This window comes from Coregonus lavaretus (assembly GCF_964263955.1).
Source record: "Coregonus lavaretus genome assembly, chromosome: 12".
NCBI classification, from domain to species: domain Eukaryota; kingdom Metazoa; phylum Chordata; class Actinopteri; order Salmoniformes; family Salmonidae; genus Coregonus; species Coregonus lavaretus.
This window is the reverse complement of record NC_139999.1, coordinates 30081071-30108390: the sequence shown is the minus strand read 5'-3', so window position 1 is coordinate 30108390 and position 27320 is coordinate 30081071. Positions and strand designations below refer to the sequence as shown.

The following is a 27320-nucleotide window of genomic DNA, read 5'->3' as shown; positions in this document are numbered from 1 at the left end:
CCTGAAAAAATTCTCAGGAGGGGCAATTTTTCTGATGATTTAGGTGACCTACACACATTTTAAAAAAGATATGTCCAGCAACAACATGAAGACAGGGGCAGCATATAAGTCAATACCAGAAGCATTTATTGACTGATCTGGGGAGATGGATTCCAGTTTCTGTGACAGATTATAAATAATCTCTGATGCCTTTGTTATATTAGCTTTTGGTTGAATGTACTGTCATAGTAAATATATAATGTTATAGCTTGGTCTGACTAAAATCTTGTGCATGACCCATTTTGTGTTGGGCCTTTGTATTCAATACAATGAACAAGAGTCCTATCTTGTCAGCCTTGTCAGCAGGTGGCTAAGGATAACACCCACGCCATAGGTCTCTCAGTTCTTCCAACTCACGAGTTCTTGCCCTGAGGACACACACCCACACACACACACACACACACACACACACACACACATCATCACTGATAAACACACACACACACACACACACACACATCATCACTGATAACAAACACACACACACACACACACACACACACACACACACACACACACACACACACACACACACTGATAACAAACACACACACACACACACAAATCCTCTTCTCTTAGGCTGAACATCTGAAGACAGAGAACCCGACTCAGAGCCAATGCAACAGTGACACTAGCCTGGAGGTGACCTCGCCCAACTCATCAGGACCAATCAGAAGATCAGAACTACTAGATTCAACCTACTTCATTTTATTGTATAAAATGTCAGCACACAATGTTTAGGGGCTCTTCTGATAAACTCCCTACGAGTTTGACGAACGGGTCCGTGCACGCGATTCCAGATATCTTTACCTCTGAATAAACTGCCTTATATTATACAATTATCCACCTTGTCCAAAAGTCTCTACTTGGTCTCCGTTCTCCAGTAAACTTGTTTTATCAACAATAGTAAGGTTCAATGACACAGAAAGCAGTTCAATGTCGGGGTACAGAGTCGCTCTCTTACCAGGATCGCGGTCCGCTCTGACCAGGGTGAAGGTGGCCGGCTCCACTTCTCTGTCCGGGACTCTGTCATCCAGCCAAGTCTCCCAGCTGTATTGGGATTCCGCTGCCAGCAGCATTTTCATTATTTAGTCCGTTCGTAGCGGGTATGTACACGATCAACAAGATCAGTCCAAAACCGAAGATCAGTCCAAAGCAGAATGTTTGCAGAATGTTTGTAAACTAAGTCTACAAATTAAAAACATAAAATAACGCCACACTGCGGGTCGCAACATAACCGCTGCTAGCCGCCATTGTCTTAGTTACGTTCAACGTTACGTCACGTATGACGAAAGCGCGTAAGTGCATGCCCACAGACACCCATAGAGAATGTATTGAAAGCTTTGAAATGTGAAAAAAATAGATTTTACATGACAGGCTATGAGAGACTTCTGGGCGATTTTCAACCTGACTGAAATCGCCCAAAAAACGGGCGGGGCCATTTGAAGCACGACTTTAGCCTGATTTGACATTTAGTGGCTGGCAGATCAGACGTGAACACTGATAACTGCTGTTGCCGTGATATAATTGATTAGAAAAAAAATCCCTTCCTTTTCCCGTTTGGCAGTGCGTCGCCCATATCGCCCTATTGAACACACCGCCCATGGTCCCAGTTGCTTCACAGATGAGACTGAGTATTTGAATGTGTCTCTGAATGTTGATGGACTACCCCTATTCAAGAGCACAAAAACCGTAACCTGGTCTGTGTTGTGTGGTGTCAACACCCCACTGATAGTTTTCCCAGTTGCACTGTCATGTGGAAATTCTAAACCGAATGACCTCGACTTTCTTAATGATACCATACAAGAGATGAAGAAGCTTAAAGATGATGGAATGGTGTATAGGGGCAGGCAAGTAAAAATCCTTCTGACATGTGTAGTGTGTGACGCACCAGCCAGAGCCATGGTAAAAGGGATCAAACAATTCTCAGGATACTACTGTGTGAGAAATGCACCCAGAAGGGAGTTTTGCTTGGGTGAGTTACATATCAGGCTGTAGAAGACCTAGAGGCACGCACTGACAAGTCATTTAGAGAGCACACTCAACAAGAACACCAAGGGGTGTCTCCATTCATAGAGTTGGACATCGACATGGTGAAGGCCTTCCCAGTAGACTATATGTATCAGGCTTGTCTGGGTGTCACAAATAAGTTGATTCTGACTTGGATGCATGGAAAGAGGGAAACAAGAATGTCTAGGGGTCATATTGCAAATATCAGTGCCCGCATGTTGGAGCTGAAACCGGCAGTGCCCAACATTTTTGCTCGTAAGTCTAGGAGTCTAGATGAAATGGAAAGATGGAAAGCCACTGAATTCCCCCAATTCATGCTGTACACGGGCAAACTTGTACTTAAGGGCATCCTAACACCAGACCTATATAAACATTTTTTTAACCTTCTCAGTGGCTATGTGTATACTTGTCTGTCCAGACCTCATTGAGCAGCACTATGACTATGCAAAATAACTTCTAGCCTATTTTGTCAAGAAGGCCAGGGAGCTGTACGGCCCAGAGTTTGTTGTTTACAATGTGCATAGCATGCTCCACATTGCAGATGATGCAAAGCAATTTCGTGGACTGGACAACTGTTCTGGCTTTCCGTTTGAAAACTACAATCAGAAATTGAAGAAGATGGTCCACTCTGGACACCTTCCCTTGGCCCAGATTGTCAAACGTCCCTCTGAGACTGTCACTGTGGTTAAAAGACCTGTGTTTGCCAAGGAACAAAGTGTGAAATGCAGGAGGCCTGACAATGTGTTCCAGACAGGGAACAAGTTCTGAGAGGTGTGCGAGGAAGTGTCACAGGGCGGTGGGTTCCTCTGCAGGGTGTACCATGACCTTGAGTCATTATTTTCTGAGCTCTGTGACTCAAGATTGATTGGAGTGTACCATGGTAGGACAGGAAATACCTCAATAAGAGTCCTTCCACTGGCAAGCCTAAACAAACCAGTTGTAATGGTCAAGGAGAGTGAGGACTCTGCTATATTTCTGAGAATTCTTCACAAGATGTAACAAGTTGTAAGTGTAATACTGAATAACAATATAATGATGTCTTCAGAGTAGCCTAATCAACAAAATTATCTGATGTGTCACTCAACCGCTCAATTAATAAAGGCTTGTTTCATTTTGCAGATGCCAGTGTATGCGGTGGTGGTGTTCCACAATGAAACTCCAGTCACGGTGGCAGCAGTGTTAAAGTCATGGATTGTGACCACTAAGAAGGTGCTAACTTCTTTAGAAGCTGTGAAATAGAACCATAATATTAAACTCATTCATACTTGGCCTGTACTGTGCTGTTAATGCCCGTGGATGACAATCAAGTACTTTTACCTTTCAGGGATTCCTGTGCTACTGGCCGTCAACAGGCTACAGCAAGAAGCTGAAGAGACGCTCCTGACAAGGAGAGGTGGCCTAAATATAGCGTCCGTGTCATCCCTCACACAACAACTGCTAAAAGTGTACAACCAATATAGTTTGTCCATAATCAACCAAAAGTCATTGTTACGTTTCTGTTCTCCCAAATGTAATCCTATTTGGCCAACTTTCTCAGATGACTACTCCAAAGCACACCGCTTTGCAAAAAAAGCAGAACAAACCTCCAATATGGAAAGCACTAGCGAAATGGAGGCACGACCACACACCATCCCAGCTCGTTACCAGACTGGTTGTTCTGATGACAGCAGCAGTAAGTTGATTATACACTGAGTATATTAACATCTGTAGATCCGATGCTTATGACATGTTTCTGTTTTGTTTTTGTATCTAGCAACTGATATAGATTAGTTCTTTATGGAACCCTGCTTTCCAAAGAAAACTTTACGTTTACCTCTACCGCCCAGATATCAGGCCACAAATGAAGGCGTCTTATATGGAAGAATTATTTATGATTTCACAACTAACAGAATTTTGGCCCAATGCAATGCCAAATAAATCATGCTTCTTATGATTTGTAATTACCCAAAGATATCCCGCAAAAAGGAAAGGCCTCCAAAGTGTCCAGTGCACCACAAAGTGTGTCATGCAGTGAGTATTGAGAGGAACCAACATTTTGGACAGTGACATACACTATATGGCCAAAAGTATGTGGACACCCCTACTAATTATTGATTTCAGGTGTTTCAGCCACACCCATTGCTAACAGGCGCATAAAATCCAGCTAAGCCTTTAGTTCCAGTGAAGGTCACCTTAATGCTACAGAATACAAAGACATTTTAGACAAGTGGGTGCTTCCAATTTTGTGGAAACAGTTTGGGGAAGGCCCTTTCCTGTTCCAGCATGACTGTGCCCCATAGACACACTCCAAAATCGTGTGGATAGCCTTCCCAGAAGAGTGGCGGCTGTTATAGCCGCAAAGGGGGACCAACTCCATATTAATGCCCATGGTTTTGGAATGGGATGTCCAACAAGCTTATATAGGTGTGGTGGTCAGGTGTCCACATACTTTTGGCCATATAGTGTATATAGAATATCTTCAAATTAAGCTGACACATGCATTTCAAATCTGAGGTGGAGAAGTACATATCTAAAATGTGTGTCACTGTCCATGTATCTTTGGTGTTGACTGTAATAGCATATTGAATTCACATACCTGAGTTTTATCTAATCTTCTACAACTTCCTACAGGCCTACCAGCCAAAACAAGTAGCACCACCTGCAGCATCCAGTAAGAATGTTGCATATCTGTTACAGTACATAGTCAACCTCCCTTAGTAGTGGCCAACAGTATCAACACATCCCTCTCTATATTTCCCCTCAACCAAAACCGTTGTGTTTTTCTGGAATGTCACAATGCACTGTTAAGAATGAATGAATTGCTTTAAGCTAAACCTCCTATCCATCCTCATAGGTCTCCAACAAAAGGAATCTGCATCCACAAGTGCTGTGCAGTCTCAGGAGATAATTGCAATGATGTCTTGTTAGTACTGTACATGTTCATCTGTGATTTAACAGTGCATTGGTCAAAATAGCAACTCCCCTTTAATCCTTTCGGCTAAAACAGCTTGTCTTGGACCCAATTATGTGTCTCCGTTCTAATCAATGATGTCTTGTTAAGCCTTCCAGACAAAGGTACTGATGAAGCTAGACATTATAATTGAGAACCAGCAAGAGCAACTGAAGCTCCTTAATGCTACAAGGCCATCGACCACAGCTGAGGACCTCAACATTCTGCCATCACCGTTAGTCTCTGTGGCTGACCTGAAGCTACTGTGTAAGCGGATCTCAACAGTGGATAATTTTCGCAAACAATTGGTATGATCTCACTGCAAGTACCATTTACCCAGAATCCATTGGCCTCCTTGTCCTAGATCTACAGTATAATACCATATTGTGCTGCTTTACTACTAATTAAACTGAATTATGTGTTTCAATCTCATTCAGAGGCCTGCATCAGATGCCACAAAGAGGCCAAAATCACTGCGTGAGACCGAAAGCGGTGAATGCCTGAAGCATGCGCCATTTAAGGATGGGGGCAACAAATGCAGATCAAAGGTAGGACAGGTTTTGTGTTCATTAACCATTAACAGTACGCAACAGTAGCACAAGTGTTTTACTTACATGAACATGTTGTTCCACATTGTAATTTCTCTGAATAATTCATTTGTATGATCGACTCCGTCGTAGCTCGCTAACACAACAGCTGGATGCTTAGCCTAGTCTAGCTAAATACGGTTGTTTACTTCACCACTATCCCATAATGCTAGGTAACTTTCTTCTTCTGTAACGTTAGTTGTCAAAATTGACACATCTGTCTCCAGAGAAGAAGAGAGTCGCAGATAAACACACGAGCTGACTGTGCCCCTCAAATAAATGTTACTAGTCCAATTATGAGTTGTAACACTCAGTTACTTTGTTTCAGACCACAGCACCTGAAATAATGGAGAGAGACGGAAGCTTAAGCACGAGCCCAAGAGACCGAAGGAGCACAAGCACGGAGTCGACCCTAATGCTTTTTGACTAAAGAGGACTAAATATTTTGTAACTCCAGTGATTTTATTAAATGTGTCCAGTGGTAAAAAAAAAAAAGAGGAAAATACTAGGGAAATAGTAATGTGATTAGTTGCTAATCTAATTATAGTTCATCAAGAGTTAGTAATTAACAGTTTTATATTGTATTTTGTATTTCCTTGTTGGTTAAATAAATAAAATTGTATCTATAATAGTCCCCTTTTCAGTCATGTAAATAGTTACCAGTCCAATTATAGTTAATGAAGAGTTAGCAATTAACAGTTTTATATTCAATTGTGTATTTCCTTGTTGGTAAAAAAAAAATATATATATATATATATATATATAATATATATATAGTTGAAATGTCCTGTCTTTACAAGTTGAAGCCATCTTGGCATATAACACCTATTACCAACGTTAACCAACGTTTGTTAAACATTGGCGAACGTTGATGGACGTTTGAAACCCAATCAAACCAAACCAACGTTGTAAAATACACTTATTACCAACGTTTGCCAACGTTTATTAAACGTTGGTGGATGTTCATTAACGTTTAAAAAGGGACTAATAGCCAACGTTGTAAATTACACTAATACCAACGTTTACCTAACGTTGATAACACATATGACAAATGTTTACAAAACGTAATCTGTCCCCTACACTTTAACCAAAACCGAACGTTTATCTGAATGCATTCAGAATGTTTAGACAACCAATCCAACACCTAAAAAAAAAACGTTTATAAAACGTATTTTTGCTACCTGAGATATTAGCGCTAATCTGGAACAAACCCTATTAAACAACTTTATATAAAAACCTGAATATGAATACCTTTGCTGAAAATGTGCCATATGTCCATGCCTGTACATTTTGCCAAAATTACACAAACCTAAAACACAACAAGGCAATTATCCAGGCAGACCAGTGGTTGCAGGAATAGGCTCAATGCTAGAGCCATTGTCGAATTTAGGACTATTAAATCCCATGTGCAAGCATTGCCATCATATGTGAAATACTCTATAAACTTCACAAATAACGCCCTCTTCCGAATGGTAGCTATAAATGCAGAGGTTACATTGTGCAACAATATGATGAAGTGTGAATATTTCTGCCACCCACATACAGGAAAACGGTTCCAAATAAATTACATTATTACGTGCTCCACCACCCATGTTATCTACATGATTAAATGTCCATGTGGGCTGTGTTATGTAGGTAAAACTTCTCGTTCCCTCAAACAGAGAATTAGTGAACATAAAAATGTAATCAGGAGAAACGACAGGGATTATCCAGTCGCAGTACATTTTAATGACCAAAAACATGCCATTTCTACCTTTAGATTTTGTGGCATAGAGAAAGTCAAGATATCAGACAGGGGAGGTGACATAAATAATGCTCTGAGTAAAAGAGAATGTTTTGGGATTTTCACCGTCCAGACAATATTCCCAAAAGGTCTTAATGATGAAATGCCCATGCATGTTACGTTGTAAATGTGAACATGAATTAATGCCACCACTTCAGATTACTCTGACGTTTTTTCTTGCACTTTACCCAATGATTTATGAAAACTTACTTGATAGGTCGATGTCCTCATTGAGGTTTTACAGATGTTTAATACGTTTTATGTACACACTTTATTAGAATACTTATGAAATGCACATTGTTATATTTGGTAACACTTGCTTCTTTTCCCTCGACTCCAACCCCATTCGATGCATTGAACAGATATGGGTGGAGCAATGTCTACATAAGGGTGCAAATTATAACACTCACAAATGCTCTGACGAAGGCCTTGAGGCCGATACGTAACGCTTAATAAAGAGCTGTGGTACTAGCAAGAGCAGTGTGCGGGTTTCTTCTTTTTTCCCAGGCTGTTCTGAGGGTGTTTCTAATGTTTTGTACACTCTGTGTATAATCCAAAACACAACCCCCAAAAAACTGCAAACGCATCCAACGAGTTTGTAGTCACAAGCTTGATGTAGTCATTGAGTGCAAGGAATATGGGACCAAATACTGGAGCTGTGGGTCCTGCAATCTGCAGTTGCTACATAATTTTTTTTTCACTAATAAATGAATTATATATACCTATTAATTCTTTAAGAAAATAATTTATAAATGCCTCATGAGTTTAGTTCAGCTGTAAAACCCCATCAGAACCCAGAATACACTGTATTGTCTCAAAACATGCTTAAAAGTATAATTTTGTATTGTCAGTCCTGAATTTGAGAGTGGGTTTGATTCCCACGGGGAGCGGTTTGAAAGTGTATGCACTCACTACTGTAAATCGCTCTGGATAAGAGTGTCTGCTAAATGACAAAAATGTACTGCTTATCTGGTATTACTTTGTTTTTACTCATGTGCCTCTGCAATTAATGTGTGGGAAGGTCAAAACTCACTAGGTAAATTGATTGTAAACTAGACTAGACCTAATAACTAGGTTATTTATCAATAATAACACTAGAGAGGCTAATAATGCAACACAAACATGTTTACTTTGTCAGACTCTCTTATTCGTGGGCCAGAGAAGTTACAAATACAACAATCAACTATTAAAATATTTGGCATAGGCCTAATTATTATGCCAGTCAAAGAAATAGCATAATCCAGAGACATATCGGAATATAGCATGTAGACCAAAATAGATAGAAACGGACACAACTGTGTGACTTGTGGGTGGGAGCAGTCTAGTCTCTGGAATGTCACTCGAATAATCAATTCGACCTACAAGAAATATAAGCCTAGTGGAGCGACTGACCTGGACTGGAATTTACTCATACCTGAATTCACGTGTAATCAGGTGTTTACTGGCTTAAATACACGTGTTAAACTCCGCCTTTGCACAGCAACGGTGCACACAGAGGCAGAGAAGCACAAAGGGAACGAGCGACCGTGCGGTGGGAGAGGGGCGAATCGGTATGTCAAGATACAGCAACAAGGCAAAGTGGTGCTGTGACGTCGTCGTGGCAACGGCAAAGGGTCATCTAGACTTCCAGCGACAAATCAAGCAAACAATAGCGATTCTCAGTGAGAAATTGTTTGCAACACTGATCACGCCCCCCAAAATTGAGAAAACCCATAGAGATAGGTAGAAGACTCATATTTATATCTGAGCCATTATAGCGTCTGTGACAGCATGGGCAGCGCCATTGAGGCCACAACCCATTGGAATTCCCACCCAGTTGACTACTTTGACTACTTTAAAATGGCGGAAGCCTGGCGGAAGTCTGGCGGATGCCCTCAATGGCGCTGCTCATGTAAAAATTGCCTTTTGGCCACTAGAGGCCTCTATCATTCTCTACTATAAAATCCAGTTTCTGCATCATTCACTACTAGAACACTTTGAGAAAGGTATCAAGCAAAGAGAAGCAAACCTCTGTGAGGGATTGAGTGGATTTAGCTGTTTCACAGGGATTTCGTTTTGAGAAAATTGATATGCTAAGAAAAAGTTTACATAAAGTTGGCTAACGTCGTTTCGTTCATTTTATCTTCAAAGAGTAACCTGCATAAACCTAAAAAGGGAACTTAGCCTGACGTTTGCATTAGGCTAGTTTCAATGTAAGTAAAATCTTAAAATATCTATGCATGCTACTTTTTATGTAAATTGAAAAGGCCTGTCAATTTGTAGGCATTAGACCTATGGAAATGTGTTATTTCATACAACTGAACGAAGGCAAGTTTTAAATAATTATCCTCACAGTTAACCATGCTGTTAGTGGCTATGGTTTGATAAGATACGTGTCTGTCTATGATACAATGTATTTGCTTATTAGTCATAAATATATGTAATGTTTCACTTGGTCAACAACATCTGTCCACTGGAAAACGTGAATGTTCAGATATCCTCAGTTACCCGGTTCAAACGATTTTCAGATTCACGTGGAGTGTAGTAGTAAGTGGGCAGGTTCTGAAGTCACGTGTGGTCCTACTGTATTTCTCCCGCCACTTACTTGAAGCCGCCCCTTTCAGTGACGCCAACTGAGAGCTCTTCAGGTGGAAAGAGGAAATAATTACTCCTGTCACGTTTCCATATATTTACCCTATTGTTGTAGACTATTCATTTACTGTAGCTAGTTAACTCGGTTTGTATTGTTGCATGACATCAGACACGTTATCATGAAGATACTGTAAGATTAGGCCCTCATCGACCCCATACCCAACCCTCTGCTTGATATGTTCACTTAACATAAGTTAACATTTTGAAAATAGTGTATTTTTGAGTCATTTTACTTATAGCAGAAATACCTAGTAATGTGATAATGGATAATACAATTATTTTAATGTCTCCCTCAGAGTCTAGTTATGTAAAAACAAGCTAAGGCCTTAAAGATTATTTGTAATGTAACTTCTAACTACACTGATGTCTTAGTCATGGGGCATGCTTTCAAATTCCCAGACATGTCTCATGTAATGACCTCAGGCCAGTCTGTTCTGCAGCCTTGCCCATGTGTGACTGCCCACCCTGTCAGGTGATTTCTCTCAGCAGAGACAAACAGGGAAAGAGAGACACAGAGAAGTAGGCTAGAGCAGATAAATTCAGATCAGTTTGGAGCCCCTTGGGATATGATTTTCTCTCCCAGGATTTTTAAAAACTAAATGAGAAAGCAGAAAAGTCCAACTCATGAGGATGTTGTGGGATGGGGTTGAGTATGCTTTTGAGTGGAATTTTGTGTAAAGAACTTGACTGACTGTACAAGATCTACTTCCAGTTTGTTCTGGGAAATTACCCCCTGCATGTCTCAAAGAGCCCCATCCCGGAAATCTCCTACAATTTAGTCATGGAGATCCCATCTCATTTGCAACTCAATATGTGTAAAAAATGATAATATAACAGATTTTCTTGCATGGCAATGAATGGTAAAGAAAGGGGTTCCTTGTCAAAAAGGGATATGTTCAACTTACAGTTACATAAATACAGCTTGCATAATTATCTCCTAAGGGAGTGATAGAAGCCAGTGCTTCCCCCAGGGTAAACTTTGTTGATTGCAGGGGAAGGTTCTTCACTGTGAGAGTGCTCTGTGGTCATAGAGCTAGAATATGGGGACCAGGATATGAAACTCAACACACCAACTGCCCATTCCCTCCTGCTCCAAAACCCCTATTTAACCATTGTCTGACAGGGAAATAGATAGGTGGTTTCACAATTTTCTAATTATGAAACATGACAATAGTGTCAGTTGATAGTGGTACATTCAGACTAGTTATGTAATTAAATGAATTAAGTTTTGCTTAAATTATGGATGAACACTGGCTCCTAGTGGTTATTGTACTACAGTCATAAGGGTTGATGTTCAGGACTTGTCTCTACATGTCCCTAGGAGTTTGCCCAGGCATGTACTAGATCAGGAAAGTAGGAAGGCTTTATGAATCACTGTCTGATGGTTGGCTGTTAAATACAACTGCAGCATCTTCAATACACAGTCCAGTTCCTCCTTTACACAGATGAAGTAAAGTACAGTTAGGATTTTGAGAGGTTTACTTGTGCATAAATGGTAAGTTATTTATTGGTTGGGGTAGGCTATACAACTTGTTACATTAGTATTGTTTAAGTGATTATGGTGTGATAGTTGGTTATTGAATTATATTGGAATATCTGATTTTTGGATGCCATTTACTAATATTTGTTTCGGTTTGATGGTTTTGGTGATAGGATAGGGGGATGAAGATAATTTAATTATGTTACTTTAGTAGTTGAGGTTTAAATTTGAGAGAAACCGTCTTGGTCTTACATATATTCTTGCTATCATCTTTACCTATGTTCACAAGTTCAGAGAGGTATCTGATTGGTTGCAGTGAAACATTGCAGGATTTTTTCCACTTCAGTGCTTTTAGTTAGTTTTGCTATTCTGTAGAACACTCAAGAAGGGGACTCAATAGTGTGACATACTCAGGATATTTCAACAGACTGACTCTGTCAACTCAGACAAAGTGCATCAGGTGTCTACATTTGACATGGCATCTTTTCACATGATCTTACTGATGACGTTACTGTTTCCTGGACAGCTGCTCAGACCACTATCCTCTTGCTGTGCTCTGTGAGTAGATGTCTTCCCAGTCAACTAACCATGCGATCCTCTCTCCCTGTGTCCCCTGCAATCTAGAACCAGAACAACCATGGCCAGTCGTAAGCGCATCCTGAGCTCTCCGGGGAAAGGTCCTGCCAGGCGGAACCTGTTTGGCCCAGTGGACCATGAGCAGCTGCAGCAGGAGTACCAGGACATATTGCGCAGAGACCTTGAGGACGCCTGTCGCCGCTGGGACTTCGACTTCCTGTCAGATAAGCCTCTGGCTGGGGGAGACTTCCAGTGGGAGGAGGTTCCAGGCACCAAAGTGCCTCTCCTCTACCTGCCCTGCCTGTTGGGTCAGGGGGAGGCACAGAAGGTCGGAGGGCCGGCGGCATCCACAGGGAGGGTCAGGACGGGGCCATGGCACCATGGCAAGGAAAACATCCCTTGCACCCCTGAGAAGTACAGAGCCAACCTCCAGAACCTGGAGAAAACACAAGACAAGAACGAGAACAAACTGAAGAGGAAACAGACCAACCTCACAGGTAGGAGGATTGGTGTGGTGGGTGGCTGTAGGGGATGTTTTTTGGGGAGGGTTTACAAGTTGGTAGGGTTGAACTGCTGGTTTACTTCAATGAAGTTTTGAACACAGAGTCCAATGCTAACAAAACATCTCTTGGTGTCTGTGTCTGCAGATTTCTACCAAGCCAAGAAGAGAGTGGTGGGTACGCCGCCTAAGTCAGGCCGGTGATTTCAGAGACACAGTCACAGCTGCCAGGGAGCCAACAGTCGGACAGACCCACAGCAAACGCTACTTCTCTCAGGAACCCACATGCTGCACAGACTCTAGGCACATAGAGTACATACAGTACACTTACCTGGAGGAATACATAACCATTACTCTAAACAAACGCAGTGAAAAATGAAACAACCTATTTTATTGAATCCATTACCGATGCATACTGTACTAATGATTTCAATGTAAGGGGGCTTGTGTTCTTCCTGTGGTAAGGGAGGGACATTCAAACAGTTCAAATGGTGCATCTAAGTTCATTTGTGAGTCATGTAAGGACATCCTCTAAACCTTTATGACCGTTTAGTGTAAGGAAGACTTGAAAATCTCACAGTCTGGACAGTTAAGGTCCTGCATTCGACAGCACTAAAATGGACCAATTGAAACCATGCCTCAGGGTCTACCCATAAACCGTCTTGTTTTGATGACCATGAAATTATGAAACCATACTGTTTACGGTGCTGAGGTTGAATCTACTGTAATATAGTGTCACATTGAGAGGACTCTTGAAAAAACGACCACAACAACACAATAGTCTTTAACAAAGTATTTCCAGTTCAAATGTCCAAATGTATGGATTTATGTTTTTTTCTTTAATGTTTTTTCATTATGCTGTGTCTCTTGGGAAGAGGACGAGGAATCATGTTATTGTCTGTCATTTGCAAGCACTTCCTGTCCAAAGTATGTATTGTTGTACATATTTAAATTGTGAAATCTCATGTATCTCAACATGTACTTTTAGGAAACTACTTGAAGGGTACTGTCGTGCATAAAATTGTTATGCTTATAATGCAAATTCCTATATAGAAATGTCACCAATGTTCCCCCTTTCTACCTAACTAGGGCTTCTTGCTATAATACTCTTGGAATTTGTTGATGGGGACCTCTGCAATGTTCTTTCAAGCTTTCCAAGTCTTTATACGAAGTCTATCTAGCATATGGCCATCTGAACACAAAGCCAGACATTCAAGTTTCCTTAGATAAGTATCAGATTTATCTTGAGATGTTAATATCACACTGTTAAGCAGTGAAACATTTTAAGTTTTCTTGCAGTATTGCACAATTTTTTTAATGTAGCCAACAGCAGGTACAAGTGCCTGTATGGAATTTGAATCTAAACAGAGGGAAATTGTGTCCTCAGAAACATAGCTATTTTTGACTAGGCTACAGCCACTGTTTTCTATTCTATTTGAAGAATAGTGCAATAAAATATACATGAAGTGTTTTTATCTGCCTCAAACTGTAAGATATTGGTCCATAACAGTTATTTATTGTTATGATGGCCGATCCTGCTGCAATGGGTAATTTGAATGGGGGTTAGACAACATCACTGTTTGGCAAAATTCCAGCTTTGCTTAATGTTCACAGCCACTTATGCACTGCTATGCAAATATCAGTATACATTACCCCAAAAATTCACTTATTTTTATAGATGTTGGTGCACAGGTCCTACATAGTGTTTATGTTCAAAGCTACAACTGAAATAGATTCTTATTTATTGTGAAACAAGGTTGTCACGTTTGTTTAAGGACGGGTCAGACCAAGGCGCAGCGTGAAATGCGTACATGTTTATTTCACCGATAAACACACGACAAAACAACAAACCAATGAAACGTGAAGTCCTAAGGCTACACACAAAACAAGCCTCCACACGGAACAAGATCCCACAACTAATGAGTGCCAATAGGCTGCCTAAGTATGATCCCCAATCAGAGACAACGAGCGACAGCTGCCTCTGATTGGGAATCACACCCGGCCAAACATAGAAACACACAACATAGAATGCCAACATAGAAAATACAACATAGAATATCCACACCCTGACTCAACATACAAGAGTCCCATGAGTCAGGACGTCAGTACCCCCCCCAAAGGTGCGGACTCCGACCGCACCAACCTGACATGACAGGGACGGGTCCGGGTGGGCATTCCGCCTTGGAGGCGGATCCAGCTCCGGGCGTGACGACCACATTCTCTCAGCCTCCCCGTTACGCCCTTGGTCTGGTCTGGACCCCTGGTCTGGTCTTGGTGCGAGGAACAGGAACGGGCCGGGCCGGACTGGGAACATGCACCACTGGCTTGGTGCGGGGAGCAGGAACAGGCCGGGCCAGACTGGGAACACGCACCACTGGCTTGGTGCGAGGAACAGGAACGGGAACGGGCCGGACTGGGAACACGCATCACTGGCTTGGTGCGGGGAGCAGGAACGGGCCGGGCCGGACTGGGAACACGCACCACTGGCCTGGTGCGAGGAGCAGGAACGGGCCGGGCCGGACTGGGAACACGCACCACTGGCCTGGTGCGAGGAGCAGGAAAGGGGCCGGGCCGGACTGGGAACACGCACCACTGGCTTGGTGCGGGGAGCAGGCACGGGCCGTACCGGACTGGGAACTGACATTAGAGATCTCCGACTGTACCAGTCTTTCACTCTCCGCGCCCAGTCCTCCTCCCGTGAGGACTCCTCCCTGAGCCCCCACAAGTGCAGTGGTCGGGGCTCTTCTCCATCGATCCCCGACCACCCTTTTAGCCCCCCCAAATGTTTTTCTTGGGGCTGTCTCTCGGGCTTCCTCCTCGGCCGGCGCCTTCTGCGTTGCCGTTGCTCCTCTCTAAACCGGGTCTCCACTGTCTCCTCCCAAGGACGGCGATCCATCTCAGCCTGAATCTCCTCCCATGTCCAGGATCCCTTTCCGTCCAGGATCTCCTCCCATGTCCAGGATGTCTGCTCCTGGGCACGCTGCTTGGTCCATTTTTGGTGGGATCTTCTGTCACGTTCGTTTAAGGACGGGTCAGACCAAGGCGCAGCGTGAAATGCGTACATGTTTATTTCACCGATAAACACACGAACAAAACAACAAACCAACGAAACGTGAAGTCCTAAGGCTACACACAAAACAAGCCTCCACACGGAACAAGATCCCACAACTAACTAGTGCCAATAGGCTGCCTAAGTATGATCCCCAATCAGAGACAACAAGCGACAGCTGCCTCTGATTGGGAATCACACCCGGCCAAACATAGAAACACACAACATAGAATGCCAACATAGAATATCAACACCCTGACTCAACATACAAGAGTCCCATGGTCAGGGCGTGACAAAGGTAGATATGTGTAATTGGTTAATTGACAATAAATACATACAGTGCATTCAGAAAGTATTCAGACCCCTTGACTTTTTCCACATTTTGTTACGTTACAGCCTTATTCTAAAATGGATTTAAAAAAGAAAATCCTCATCAATCTGCACACAATACCCATAATGACAAAGCAAAAACTGGTTTTTAGAAATGTTGGCAAATTTATGACAAATACCTTATTTACATAAGTATTCAGACCCTTTGCTATGAGACTCGAAACGGGGAGCAGGTACGGGTCGTACCGGGCTGGCGACACGCACCACTGGCTTGGTGCGGGGAGCAGGTACGGGTCGTACCGGGCTGGCGACACGCACCACTGGCTTGGTGCGGGGAACAGGAACGGGCCGTACCGGACTGGGAACACGCACCACTGGTCTGGTGCGAGGAGCAGGAACGGGCCGGGCCGGACTGGCGACACGCACCACTGGCTTGGTGCGGGGAGCAGGCACGGGCCGTACCGGACTGGGAACTGACATTAGAGATCTCCGACTGTACCAGTCTTTCACTCTCCGCGCCCAGTCCTCCTCCCGTGAGGACTCCTCCCTGAGCCCCCACAAGTGCAGTGGTCGGGGCTCTTCTCCATCGATCCCCGACCACCCTTTTAGCCCCCCCAAATGTTTTTCTTGGGGCTGTTTCTCTGGCTTCCTCCTCGGCCGGCGCCTTCTGCGTTGCCGTTGCTCCTCTCTAAACCGGGCCTCCACTGTCTCCTCCCAAGGACGGCGATCCATCCCACTTTGTGTTGCTCATGGTTCTGATGCTGTCTCAGTCTCTTCTTGTTGTGTGAGGTGCTCTTATGCCTCTGCTCTGCTTCTGATTAATGATGAACTTGGAACTAGGAATGGTGATGTGAACTTCTACGGAACTCAGGTGTATCTAGATTGGGCGATATCAATAACCCACAATTTGATTTCCTTCTTTGATAAGTTCAAAAGCTTTATGGTGGTTATCACATCCACAATCCATTATATTTCAAGATATTGCTCGTATAGAGCGGTCAGTGACTGTGATAAGCAAAGCTCAGGCCACCACAATTGAAGTGTGGGATGTACTGTGCCAAACTCCAACAGATCTCAACAAAACATTTATTCACCTACTTGGTAAGGGTGGAGGACATTTTCTTCTATGGTAATATACCATGATGAAATACCATGATGAAATTGCAAATAGTTATATAGTTCTTAAAACTTAATTTCGTTTTGTGTGGATTTTCATGATTACTGATATCTGTGATATGATCCTCCAGTATGTGTGTAGGTTATTGTATATTGTTGAAAATAAATGTTGATCCAAAAAATAAAAAGCTTGATGGTGCTTATTCATAAAGAACCCTCAATAAAAAAAAATATTATGTTATAAACACAACTGACCATGTAAGTGTGACTGTGTGAGACATAGGCTATTTGTGATAAATAATGTATAAAAAATGTGACGTATCAAAATGTTAGAGTAATTAAATAATTTGACAAAGTCAAAGCCATCCAATTTCAATCTGAAAGAAGAGAGAAAAATATTGTATTTAAAGCATTGTCATCAAAGTGGTGAAATCCTCAAGACAGTACTAAAGTCATTTGTGCCCTGGTGACCAACTCGTTGTCAATCAGGTTGCTAAGAAGATGATGATAACTTGTTTACATCCCCCTTATCCCCAACCCTTCAATTCAGGAAGTCTGAGGAGAGCTCCTTGCAACCCTCCAAATCCCTACAGACCCCACAACCCCTTACCACAGAGAAATCAATAAATATATAAGAAATAAGGGAATAAAATATGAACCCATCCATCACAAAGAGACTATTATTAGTTCTCTGTTTTGGAAACCTTCATCAAGCACACTACAACCAGTGTATATTTCCATTTTCCTTTTTTAGGATTTGGTTTTCATTTTGTATGGACCTGCATAATGCTGCATCGTGGAACACTGAAGAAAGGGCACTCCTTTTTAAGCCTGGCCGTAGCTCCACATTCTTTGCAAACCACTGCAGCAGCCCTCCATAAACATGCGTGGGGCGGTGTATATTCAGGGTTTAAGGGATGATGGGGCTGCGATAGGCCCTGACACAAGCCCTGCTGTTCTCCCATCCCCCCTCCCTCCCCCTCTCCGCTTCCCTGGTCTCAGCCCACACAGGCACATGCACGCATGCGCTAAACTCTCCCCATTCCCCCCCCCCCCTTCCATCATCTGTGACTCAGCTCACACAGCCGTGATAGAGCAGGGCGGCTAGCGTTTGCACTCAGAGAGAAGGGGAAAGAGAGGGAGGGAGAGAAAGAGAGACGCAGAGGCAGACAGAGCGAGCGTACAAGATACAAAAGAGAGCAAGAGCATAGAGAACGAGAGAAAGAGAGATGGAAGACAGGGTGGCTGCAGACATCTTTGCTATCAACAATGGAGCATGAAGCTCTGGTAAGGCGATAGGCATACATTGGGGAGGGGAGCGACATTGTGGAGAGGGGGTTACCATACCTGCAGTATGGTAACGTTCCCAAATTAATCTGTCACTGCACTGGTTTTGTCTCATCATCTTTTTGTGTTTACATTCATTCTCATTGACACCCATCACCCATGTCACGGTGCATGTCTCCTCACATGTGAAGACCCCTTTTTTTTAAATGACATAGCCATCTGTCATTCCCCTGCTTCTGCTCTGGTCTCCAGGAACCTCATCCACTGTGGACATTACCCTGTGTTTTCACACACACTGTTGGATTTGAGCATCGGCCATTGCTGTGTGTGTGTGTGTGTGTTGTTTTTGTCTTGTTTTCCATCCAGAGTGGAAGGAACATTGTGTATTTCTTCCCTTCTTCATCCAGTCTGTAACTACATAAGCTTTCCATTAGCTCTCATTGGAATAAAATGAATAGATGAATAGCCTGGTATTGTAGTGCCTGCAGTAATTTGTCCTTTAAAATCATATGCCTGTGTTTCAATACAGCTACCTGATTGTAACCTACTTTCTTAAAGTGTCACCTTGCTTGTCAGTGGATTTGTTGGAAAATAGTGTAGGGCCTTTGGGCTCATCTGAGACCTCTTTCACATGCTAATAAAATGCTAATAAAGCCTCAGTGGCCTGACTAGGTGAATTAGGGTAGAGCTCACTGAGAGATGTGTGGTGTCAATTGTCTTCCCTGGTTCCTGTCTGCTGTGCTGGGGTTGGTGACAGTAATGTTGTGATGTCTTCCCAGTCAACAGGGGGTAATAATTAAATACAACAAATCTCCCCTCAGAAACAACTAGATGTTTTTCTATCCAATGTAAACAGTCCACAGATGGTTGTGTCTTTAAGTGAGATGTTGTTACGAGGTTCATCACTGAGGGAGATTAGACCTCCATTGTTTGTCAAGCTGCCTGCCACGTTGCAGGGTAGAAGTGGTAGAGTACCCCTCAGGCTTATGTCATGCAGCATCACACCACTAGATCATACATCACACAAGCTTCAAAAGGATAGAATGTGCCTGCCCCCCATTGGTAGTTCAGATTTTTGTACAAAGCAGGCGACTGTTGTGTTTTATTAACTAAAATACCTAATAATCATGGTATGCATCATTGTCTTAGGCCTAGCCATCATCATCACCATCATTACCATCATCAGGGCAATGTGTTAAGATATTCATGTGAATTAAAATATACACTATATATACAAGAGTATGTGGACACCCCTTCAAATTAGTGGATTCGGCTATTTCAGCCAAAATCGCCTGTCCTCGGTTGCAACACTGACTACTGAGTTCCAAACTGCCTCTGGAAGCAACGTCAGCACAATAACTGTTCGTCGGGAGCTTCATGAAATGGTTTTCCATGGCCGAGCGGCCGCACACAAGCCTAAGATCTACATGCGCAATGCCAAGCATCGGCTGGAGTGGTGTAAAGCTCGTCGCCATTGGACTCTGGAGCAATAGAAACACGTTCTCTGGAGTGATGAATCACGCCTCACCGTCTGGCAGTTCACCCCCAATGCCCCAATGGATAGTACCAACTGTAAAGTTTGGTGGAGGAGAATGGTCTGGGGCTGTTTTTCATGGTTCGGGCTAGGCCATTTAGTTCCAGTGAAGGGAAATCTTAACGCTACAGCATACAATGACATTCTAGACGATTTTGTGCTTCCAACTTTGTGGTAACAGTTTGGGGAAGGCCCTTTCCTGTTTCAGCATGACAATGCCCCTGACCATATAGAAATGGTTTGTCGAGATCGGTGTGAAAGAACTTGACTAGCCTGCACAGAGCCCTGACCTCAACCCCATCGAACACCTTTGGGATGAATTGGAACGCCGACTGCGAGCCAGGCCTAATCGCCCAACATCAGTGCCCAACCTCACTAATGCTCGTGTGGCTGAATGGAAGCAAGTCCCCGCAGCAATGTTCCAACATCAAGTGGAAAGCCTTCCCAGAAGAGTGGAGGCTGTTATAGCAGCAAAGGGGGGACCAACTCCATATTAATGCCCATGATTTTGGAATGAGATGTTCGACGAGCAGGTGTCCACATACTTTTGGTCATGTAGTGTATATATTCTCACATTTTAGCATTTACATGTACAGCATGCACTGTGAAAACACTTTTTTTACTGAGAAGACAGTGATGGGAATGAGATATGTTTATTAAAGCTAGAATCCTTAGGTACTACATCCATTTTTGGTATTATAAATTAATGATATATACCCATTGATTCTTAAAGAACATAATATATAAATGCCTCATGAGCTTAGTTCAACTGTCGTTCCCCATCAGTACCCAAAATATACAGTAAACTTGTTTTACTCAATGTTTATAAACAATGTAAATGTAAACAAACACTGTATAGCCTCCAAACATGGTTACAACATAGATGGTCAGTCCTTGCATCCATAGCACTGTCTATGAATTTGAGAGTGGTTACTTCACATCAATCATGGCAACCACCTTCTTTCTGTCTGTGCACTCTGTCACCCCTGCCTCCCCCCACCCCCTTCCCTGCTTAGCTGGATAAAAGCGAAGTGACAACGTTGTGCCTGCCCCCCTCAGCCAGCCATGGCGGCTCTGACAGTAACATCAGCTTGGATGGGGCCGGGGTGGGTGCGAGTGCCGGGGCAGTGGCCGGGGTGGGGGCTGAAGGTTCAGGGGTCGTCGAGCCTCAGCGAACGCGGCTCGCTCTGGAGCACCTGCAGCAGAAGATCCTAAAGATCACTGAGCAGATTCGCATAGAACAGGAGGCGCGAGATGACAACGTAGCTGAGTACCTGAAGTTGGCCCACAACGCAGACAAGCAGCAGGCCTCGCGCATCAAACAGGTGTTTGAGAAGAAGAACCAGAAGTCTGCACAAACCATCGCCCACCTGCACAAGAAGCTAGAGCACTACCACAAGAAGTTGAAGGAGATAGAGCAGGTGAGTGTGTGTGTTTTACCCTGACTGCTGCTTTCTGACGAGATGATACGTTGTCACTTTCTAGGTAGGGTTGGGGCGGTATCCACATTACCATATTGATTACCATATAATTTTAGCGGAAGTAGTGCCGAAACAGCGGGTAGTTGAAAATACCTATTTCAACGACTAGGTTAGTAAAATACGACATGAGATGTCACTTACTCACTATCTTGAGGATAACACAGTGCCGCCGACGTGAGTAAGACATTTAAACGTGTTAACCCTCGCAAGGCTGCCGGCCCAGACGGCATTCCTAGCCGCGTCCTCAGAGCATGCGCAGACCAGCTGGCTGGTGTGTTTAAGGACATATTAAATCTCTCCCTATCCCAGTCTGCTGTCCCCACATGCTTCAAGATGGCCACCATTGTTCCTGTACCCAAGAATGCAAAGGTAACTGAACTAAATGACTATCGCCCCGTAGCACTCACTTCTGTCATCATGAAGTGCTTTGAGAGACTAGTCAAGGATCATATCACCTCCACCTTACTTGTCACCCAAGACCCACTTCAATTTGCATACCGCCCCAATAGGTCCACAGACTAATGAAATCGCCATCACACTGCACACTGCCCTATCCCATCTGGACAAGAGGAATACCTATGTAAGAATGCTGTTAATTGACTATAGCTCAGCATTCAACACCATAGTACCTTCCAAGCTCATCATCAAGCTTGAGGCCCTGGTTCTCAACCCCGCCCTGTGCAATTGGGTCCTGGACTTCCTGATGGGCCGCCCCCAGGTGGTGAAGGTAGGAAACAACATCTCCACTTCGCTGATCCTCAACACTGGGGCCCCACAAGGGTGTGTGCTCAGCCCCCTTCTGTACTCCCAGTTCACCCATGACTGCGTAGCCATGCACGCCTCCAACTCAATCATGAAGTTTGCAGATGACACAACAGTAGTAGGCTTGATTACCAACAACGATGAGACTACAGGGAGGAGGTGAGGGCTCTCGGAGTGTGGTGTCAGGAAAATAACCTCTCACTCAACTTTTAAAAAACAAAGGAGATGATCGTGTACTTCAGGAAACAGCAGAGGGAGTACCCCCCTATCCACATCGACGGGACAGCAGTGGAGAAGGTAAAAAGTTTTAAGTTCCTCTGCGTACATATCGCTGACAAACTGAAATGGTCCACCCATACAGACAGTGTGGTGAAGAAGGCGCAACAGCGTCTCTTCAACCTCAGGAGGCTGAAGAAATTTGGCCTGTCACCTAAAACCCTCACAAACTTTTACAGATGCACAATTGAGAGCATCCTGTCGGGCTGTATCACTGCCTGGTACGGCAACTGCACCGCCCACAACCGCAGGGCTCTCCAGAGGGTGGTGCGGTCTGCACAACGCATCACCGGGGGCAAACTACCTGCCCTCCAGGACACCTACAGCACCCGATGTCACAGGAAGGCCAAAAAAATGATTAAGAACAACTACCACCCGAGCCACTGCCTGTTCACCCCGCTATCATCCAGAAGGCGAGGTCAATACAGGTGCATCAAAGCTGGGACTGAGAGACTGAAAAACAGCTTCTATCTTAAGGCAGACTGTTAAACAGCCATTACTAGCACAGAGAAGCTGCTGCCTACATACAGACTTGAAAATCACTGGCCACTTTAATAAATGGAACACTAGTCACTTTAATAATGCCACTTTAATGTTTACATATCTTGCATTACCCATCTCATATGTATATACTGTATTCTATACTATCTATTGCATCTTAGACTATGCCACTCTGATAATGACATTGCTCATCCATATATTTATATATTCTTATACCATTCCTTTACTTTGATTTGTGTGTGTTAGGTTTTTGTTGTGGAACTGTTAGATATTACTTGCTAGATATTGCTGCACTGTCGGAACTAGAAGCACAAGCATTTCGCTGCACTCACAATAACATCTGCTAACCATGTGTATGTGACCAATACATTTGATTTTGATTTAAAGAAAAAATTGTATAATAGAAAAGCAAATAAGAATGATTATCTTTATCTTTCAACCACTACACACATTGATTGCAGGTATTTATTTAAAAAGTACAAATATTGACAGTTTCCACGGTATTGGAAATCATATCTCCAGTATTTCAAAATACATCGGTATACAGTATTATCATATACCTGCCCAACCCTATTCCTAAATAGATTATCTGATTGTTCGGTTTAGATTGTTACCTCTTATTGATGAAGCATGTGTTTATGTTCTCCGATCTCCCTCCTCTGTTGTCTCACCTTCACCATTCCACTTTTATTTCCATCCCTTTCTCACCACTTCTCCATCCATATATCTGCTGCTCCTTCACATCCTGTCAATCTATTTCCCTCCTCTTCCCACTGCCCCATTTCTTTCAATTTCTCCCTATCATCTTCCATCCCCCGTCGTCCCTCCACCCTCCTTATAGAATGGTCCTGCCCGTCAGCCTAAGGATGTGCTGCGGGACATGCAGCAGGGGCTGAAGGACATGGGAGCCAATGTACGAGCAGGGTTCCATGGCTTTGGCGGGGGTATGGTGGATGGGGTCAAAGGAGGGGTGGAAGGGGTCAAAGGAGCTGTGGTGTCTAAGCCACGGGAGTTCGCCAGCTTGATCCGCAACAAATTTGGCAGTGCAGACAACATCTCCCACCTCATAGAGGACGGGGTGGGAGGGCACTCGGAGGACGCGCCTGCTCAAAGAGCCCTGAGTGGCAGTGCCACCCTGGTCTCCAGCCCCAAGTACGGTAGCGATGACGAGTGCTCCAGTGCCACCTCTGGCTCAGCCGTGGGCAGTCACTCAGGTTGGGCCGGGGGCGGAGGTGTGATGTCGGGGCAGGGGCAGGCTGGCCTGGGGAGCCCCAGACTGGAAGGGCACCACCACCACCACCACCACCACCACATCCACAGCTCCTGGGATGCGCTGCTGGAAGGCCTGCAGGAGATCAAGGCCAGCCAGGCCCACATGGAGGACGCCATCGAGGACATGAAGAGTCAGCTGCAGAGTGACTACTCCTACATGAACCAGTGCCTACAGGAGGAGAGATACAGGTACAGACCAACACCTAGGCCAAGCATGGAATGAGAGTTGGTGGTATACATTGTTCTCACACTAACTGCTGAACAAGCTGCTTTGCTTTTAGCTTGTTTCAGTACAGCAGTGTAAATCATGTTCAGTGTTTATGCTGAATGATATTCATGAGGATAATTAAATAGGTCAGGAAAACTGGTACAACAGGTTTGGTACATTTCAAATTTGGTCAAAATCAGAAGTAGTTGTTTTAACATATCAAATCAATGTGACACCTTGAAAACGCCATAAATATGTACAAATCTTTCTCTAACTTGTTGAATTGGTCTTCACTTTGCTGGTCTAAATTATACATAAATGTTTTATCTATCTTTCTATTTAGGTATGAGCGACTGGAAGAGCAGCTGAATGACTTGACAGAGCTGCACCAGAACGAGATGACTAATCTGAAACAGGAGCTTGCCAGCATGGAGGAGAAAGTGGCCTACCAGTCCTATGAGAGAGCCAGAGACATTCAGGTAGAGACCTGGATTTACAGTATAAGATGTACTAAGATTACACAATACTTTTTCTGTAGATAAGCACACAAGTATGACTCCAGAAATGAACCTTGTACCCGTAATTCTGTTGTAACTGTGTGTTTGTGTATACATGTAGGAAGCGGTGGAGTCGTGCCTGACCCGCATCACTAAGTTGGAGCTGCAGCAGCAGCAGCAGCAGGTGGTGCAGTTGGAGGGTGTGGAGAACGCCAACGCCCGCGCCCTATTGGGCAAACTCATCAACATCATCCTGGCACTCATGGCCGTAGTTCTGGTCTTTGTCTCCACCCTGGCCAACTTCATCACCCCACTCATGAAGACCCGAGCGCGGGTCGCTGCCACGGTCATGCTGGCCCTTTTCCTGTTCATCCTCTGGAAGCACTGGGACTTCCTGGAGCTGTGGCTACTGCCCAGCTAAGCTCCCCTCAGCCAATCACCCACTCCCGTGTCTGAGTGACCAGGATGTGGACAGCGGGACCAGATTGATACACTAAGCTGCCCCAGACACACTAAAAGTCTGGAACTTAGTCATATTTCTGAAAGGGAACCGTTGCACTTTTTTCATAGGGTTTATGCTTGGAGAGTTGTACTTATGAGTGTTGTAAGGCACAAAACCTTTTCTTTACAAAGCAACTGGAGAAGACTCCCTTTGGATGGCAGATGGTGGCCATTTTCTGTTGAGTGATGGTTGAGAGAGACTTTTTAGGAGGTGATTTTATGGTGATTACCATGACAAGGAACCTGAGAAACTATTTGCCTGGTCGCTTGGCAACTCAAGCATTTGCTCTTTCTCATGACTAATCTAGTGGCGTCAACTCACCATCGTACTACTGTAGTCACTACGATTTAATTACAATTTGAGAATTCATGTTGAAATTGACACATTTCTCTAAACATTTTAGTATAGGCCTACACTTAAAAGTGATAATGGATAGAATAACAAATTATACAAATTATGCTTTGCTAAACCATATTTGCTGTTACAGTACCTTTGTATTGAGCCAATTGTATATTTGGAGGACATGCTGAATGTTAGGGTATGTACTACTCATGCATGTCCTCACTTGTGCATTTATACCTGTGTGATGCACTTGGCATCAGTAACATTCCAACACCAACAGAAATACTTGTTACTCTTTTCTTACTATTCTGTTGTCTATAGACAGTTTGTACCTAAGTGTTCTTCTCCATATTATTTCTAAAACAGTCAACTAAATCACTTCTGGTGTTTAAACTACACGTTTTGGGTGCATCAATCGTTTTCGTCTCTTATGTGTGATGCAAAGAAGAACTTTGGAAGGCCAGGAAGTATTCTGGTGAGATGGATCATCACAACTACTCAATTATCTATTCTGAGCATCAATGCCATTTCATAACCACTGTGGTAGAGCAGCTAAGAATCTATCTAACGTCAGATCCACAGGCATGTTTGACCATTGCTTCCATATTTCTATCCAGTTTGCTAAATGCATCACATCTCTGTTGCATTCGTAATAAATACATTCTGAAACTATATGCTAATGTTGCATGATATTGGAAAGTCGGATGGTTTTCATGGAACTGTGTATATCTAACAGTATCGACTACAGAGAGTAGAATAATAATACTAAGTAATCAGTGATAACCTGTGATCTGCATCGTGTAGAAGTTACTACTAGTTTCAAAGACAGTTCCACAATCTACAAAATCTCAATGTAACCCCCTTCTAAATTGAATTCCAGCCTGGTTCAAGCTAAAGGTTTTTATATCAACTCCCTGTAGGAGACAGTTTGTTTAAGCTGTAACCTATAATAAGTGCAGCTTTTTACTAATCGAGTTATAACCTCCCTTGTGTCCATCATTTCAGTCTGGGCTGGGTTGAGTTTACACTTGGTTTCACATCTAAAAATACTGTATGTGCTTACAGAAATGCAGTGAATAGCCTCTAGAAATGTCTTCAGCTCCAGCTCAGCTGATTATTCAACTAATCCAGTGGATTACAGCATTATTTACACTTAACTGCCCCCCTCTCACTTTGTGACTGGGTGAGAGGTAACCGATTGGATTTCAAATGGTTTGGGAAGGACCACACATTTACATTTTGGCAACAGAACAAACCTAATAGTTCACTATTCTTAGCAACAGTACAAAATAAACTTAACTATGGAACACTCAAAGGCTTAGACTGAGCCCTAAAAAAAAGATGATTTGTCATGGTTTTGCCAGGTGCAGTAAAGGAGTAAAAAGGTCTTCAGTGAGGATTTCTGTGGAAAGGCCTCAACCATCAGACCCTGACATATCCTAAAATATGTCATGTAAAATAGTCACAATCCCCTAGGTGAGTTTCATCAGCACAAAGGCACCTCCTGGTGGGAAATATGGATATTATTTTTTTCTTTTGTAAATTGATCAAGGGAAGTATTCTTAGATGTTCAAGGGAATTCTTCATGGGTGTGCTAGTAGTCACTGCGACAAAATCAAGAACTTGACT

At 43.4% G+C, this 27320-nt stretch overlaps 2 protein-coding genes across 3 annotated transcripts; both read left to right on the top strand.

Annotated features, from left to right (window-relative positions):
- Positions 1–9293: 9293 nt before the first annotated feature.
- Positions 9294–14005, top strand: cdkn1a (cyclin dependent kinase inhibitor 1A). Of its 2 annotated transcripts, none has more exons than XM_084173474.1 (3): positions 9294–9540; positions 12084–12532; positions 12683–14005. In XM_084173474.1, the coding sequence occupies exons 2-3, from the start codon at positions 12097–12099 to the stop codon at positions 12736–12738; spliced, it is 492 nt and encodes a 163-aa protein (XP_084029600.1). In that variant the 5' UTR covers positions 9294–9540; positions 12084–12096; the 3' UTR covers positions 12739–14005. The 2 variants fall into 2 exon arrangements, with proteins under 2 accessions (XP_084029600.1, XP_084029599.1); XM_084173473.1 differs by lacking the exon at positions 9294–9540 and adding an exon at positions 11385–11474.
- A 4293-nt stretch (positions 14006–18298) lies between these two features.
- tmcc2 (transmembrane and coiled-coil domain family 2) lies at positions 18299–26362 on the top strand (the record flags this gene model as incomplete). Its single annotated transcript, XM_084173150.1, has 5 exons — positions 18299–18316; positions 20867–21271; positions 23712–24331; positions 24694–24829; positions 24969–26362. 5 exons carry the CDS (start codon positions 18299–18301, stop codon positions 25266–25268), a joined length of 1479 nt encoding a protein of 492 aa, XP_084029276.1. The 3' UTR covers positions 25269–26362.
- Positions 26363–27320: the final 958 nt, after the last annotated feature.

What these genes read in the sequence shown, in the direction of transcription:
- cdkn1a (XM_084173474.1), top strand. Translation starts at nt 12,097, where the DNA reads ATGGCCAGTCGTAAGCGCATCCTGAGCTCTCCGGGGAAAGGTCCTGCC. An exon ending in GAAACAGACCAACCTCACAG is followed by an intron (nt 12,533 to 12,682) that starts GTAGGAGGATTG and finishes CTGTGTCTGCAG; the next exon opens with ATTTCTACCAAGCCAAGAAG.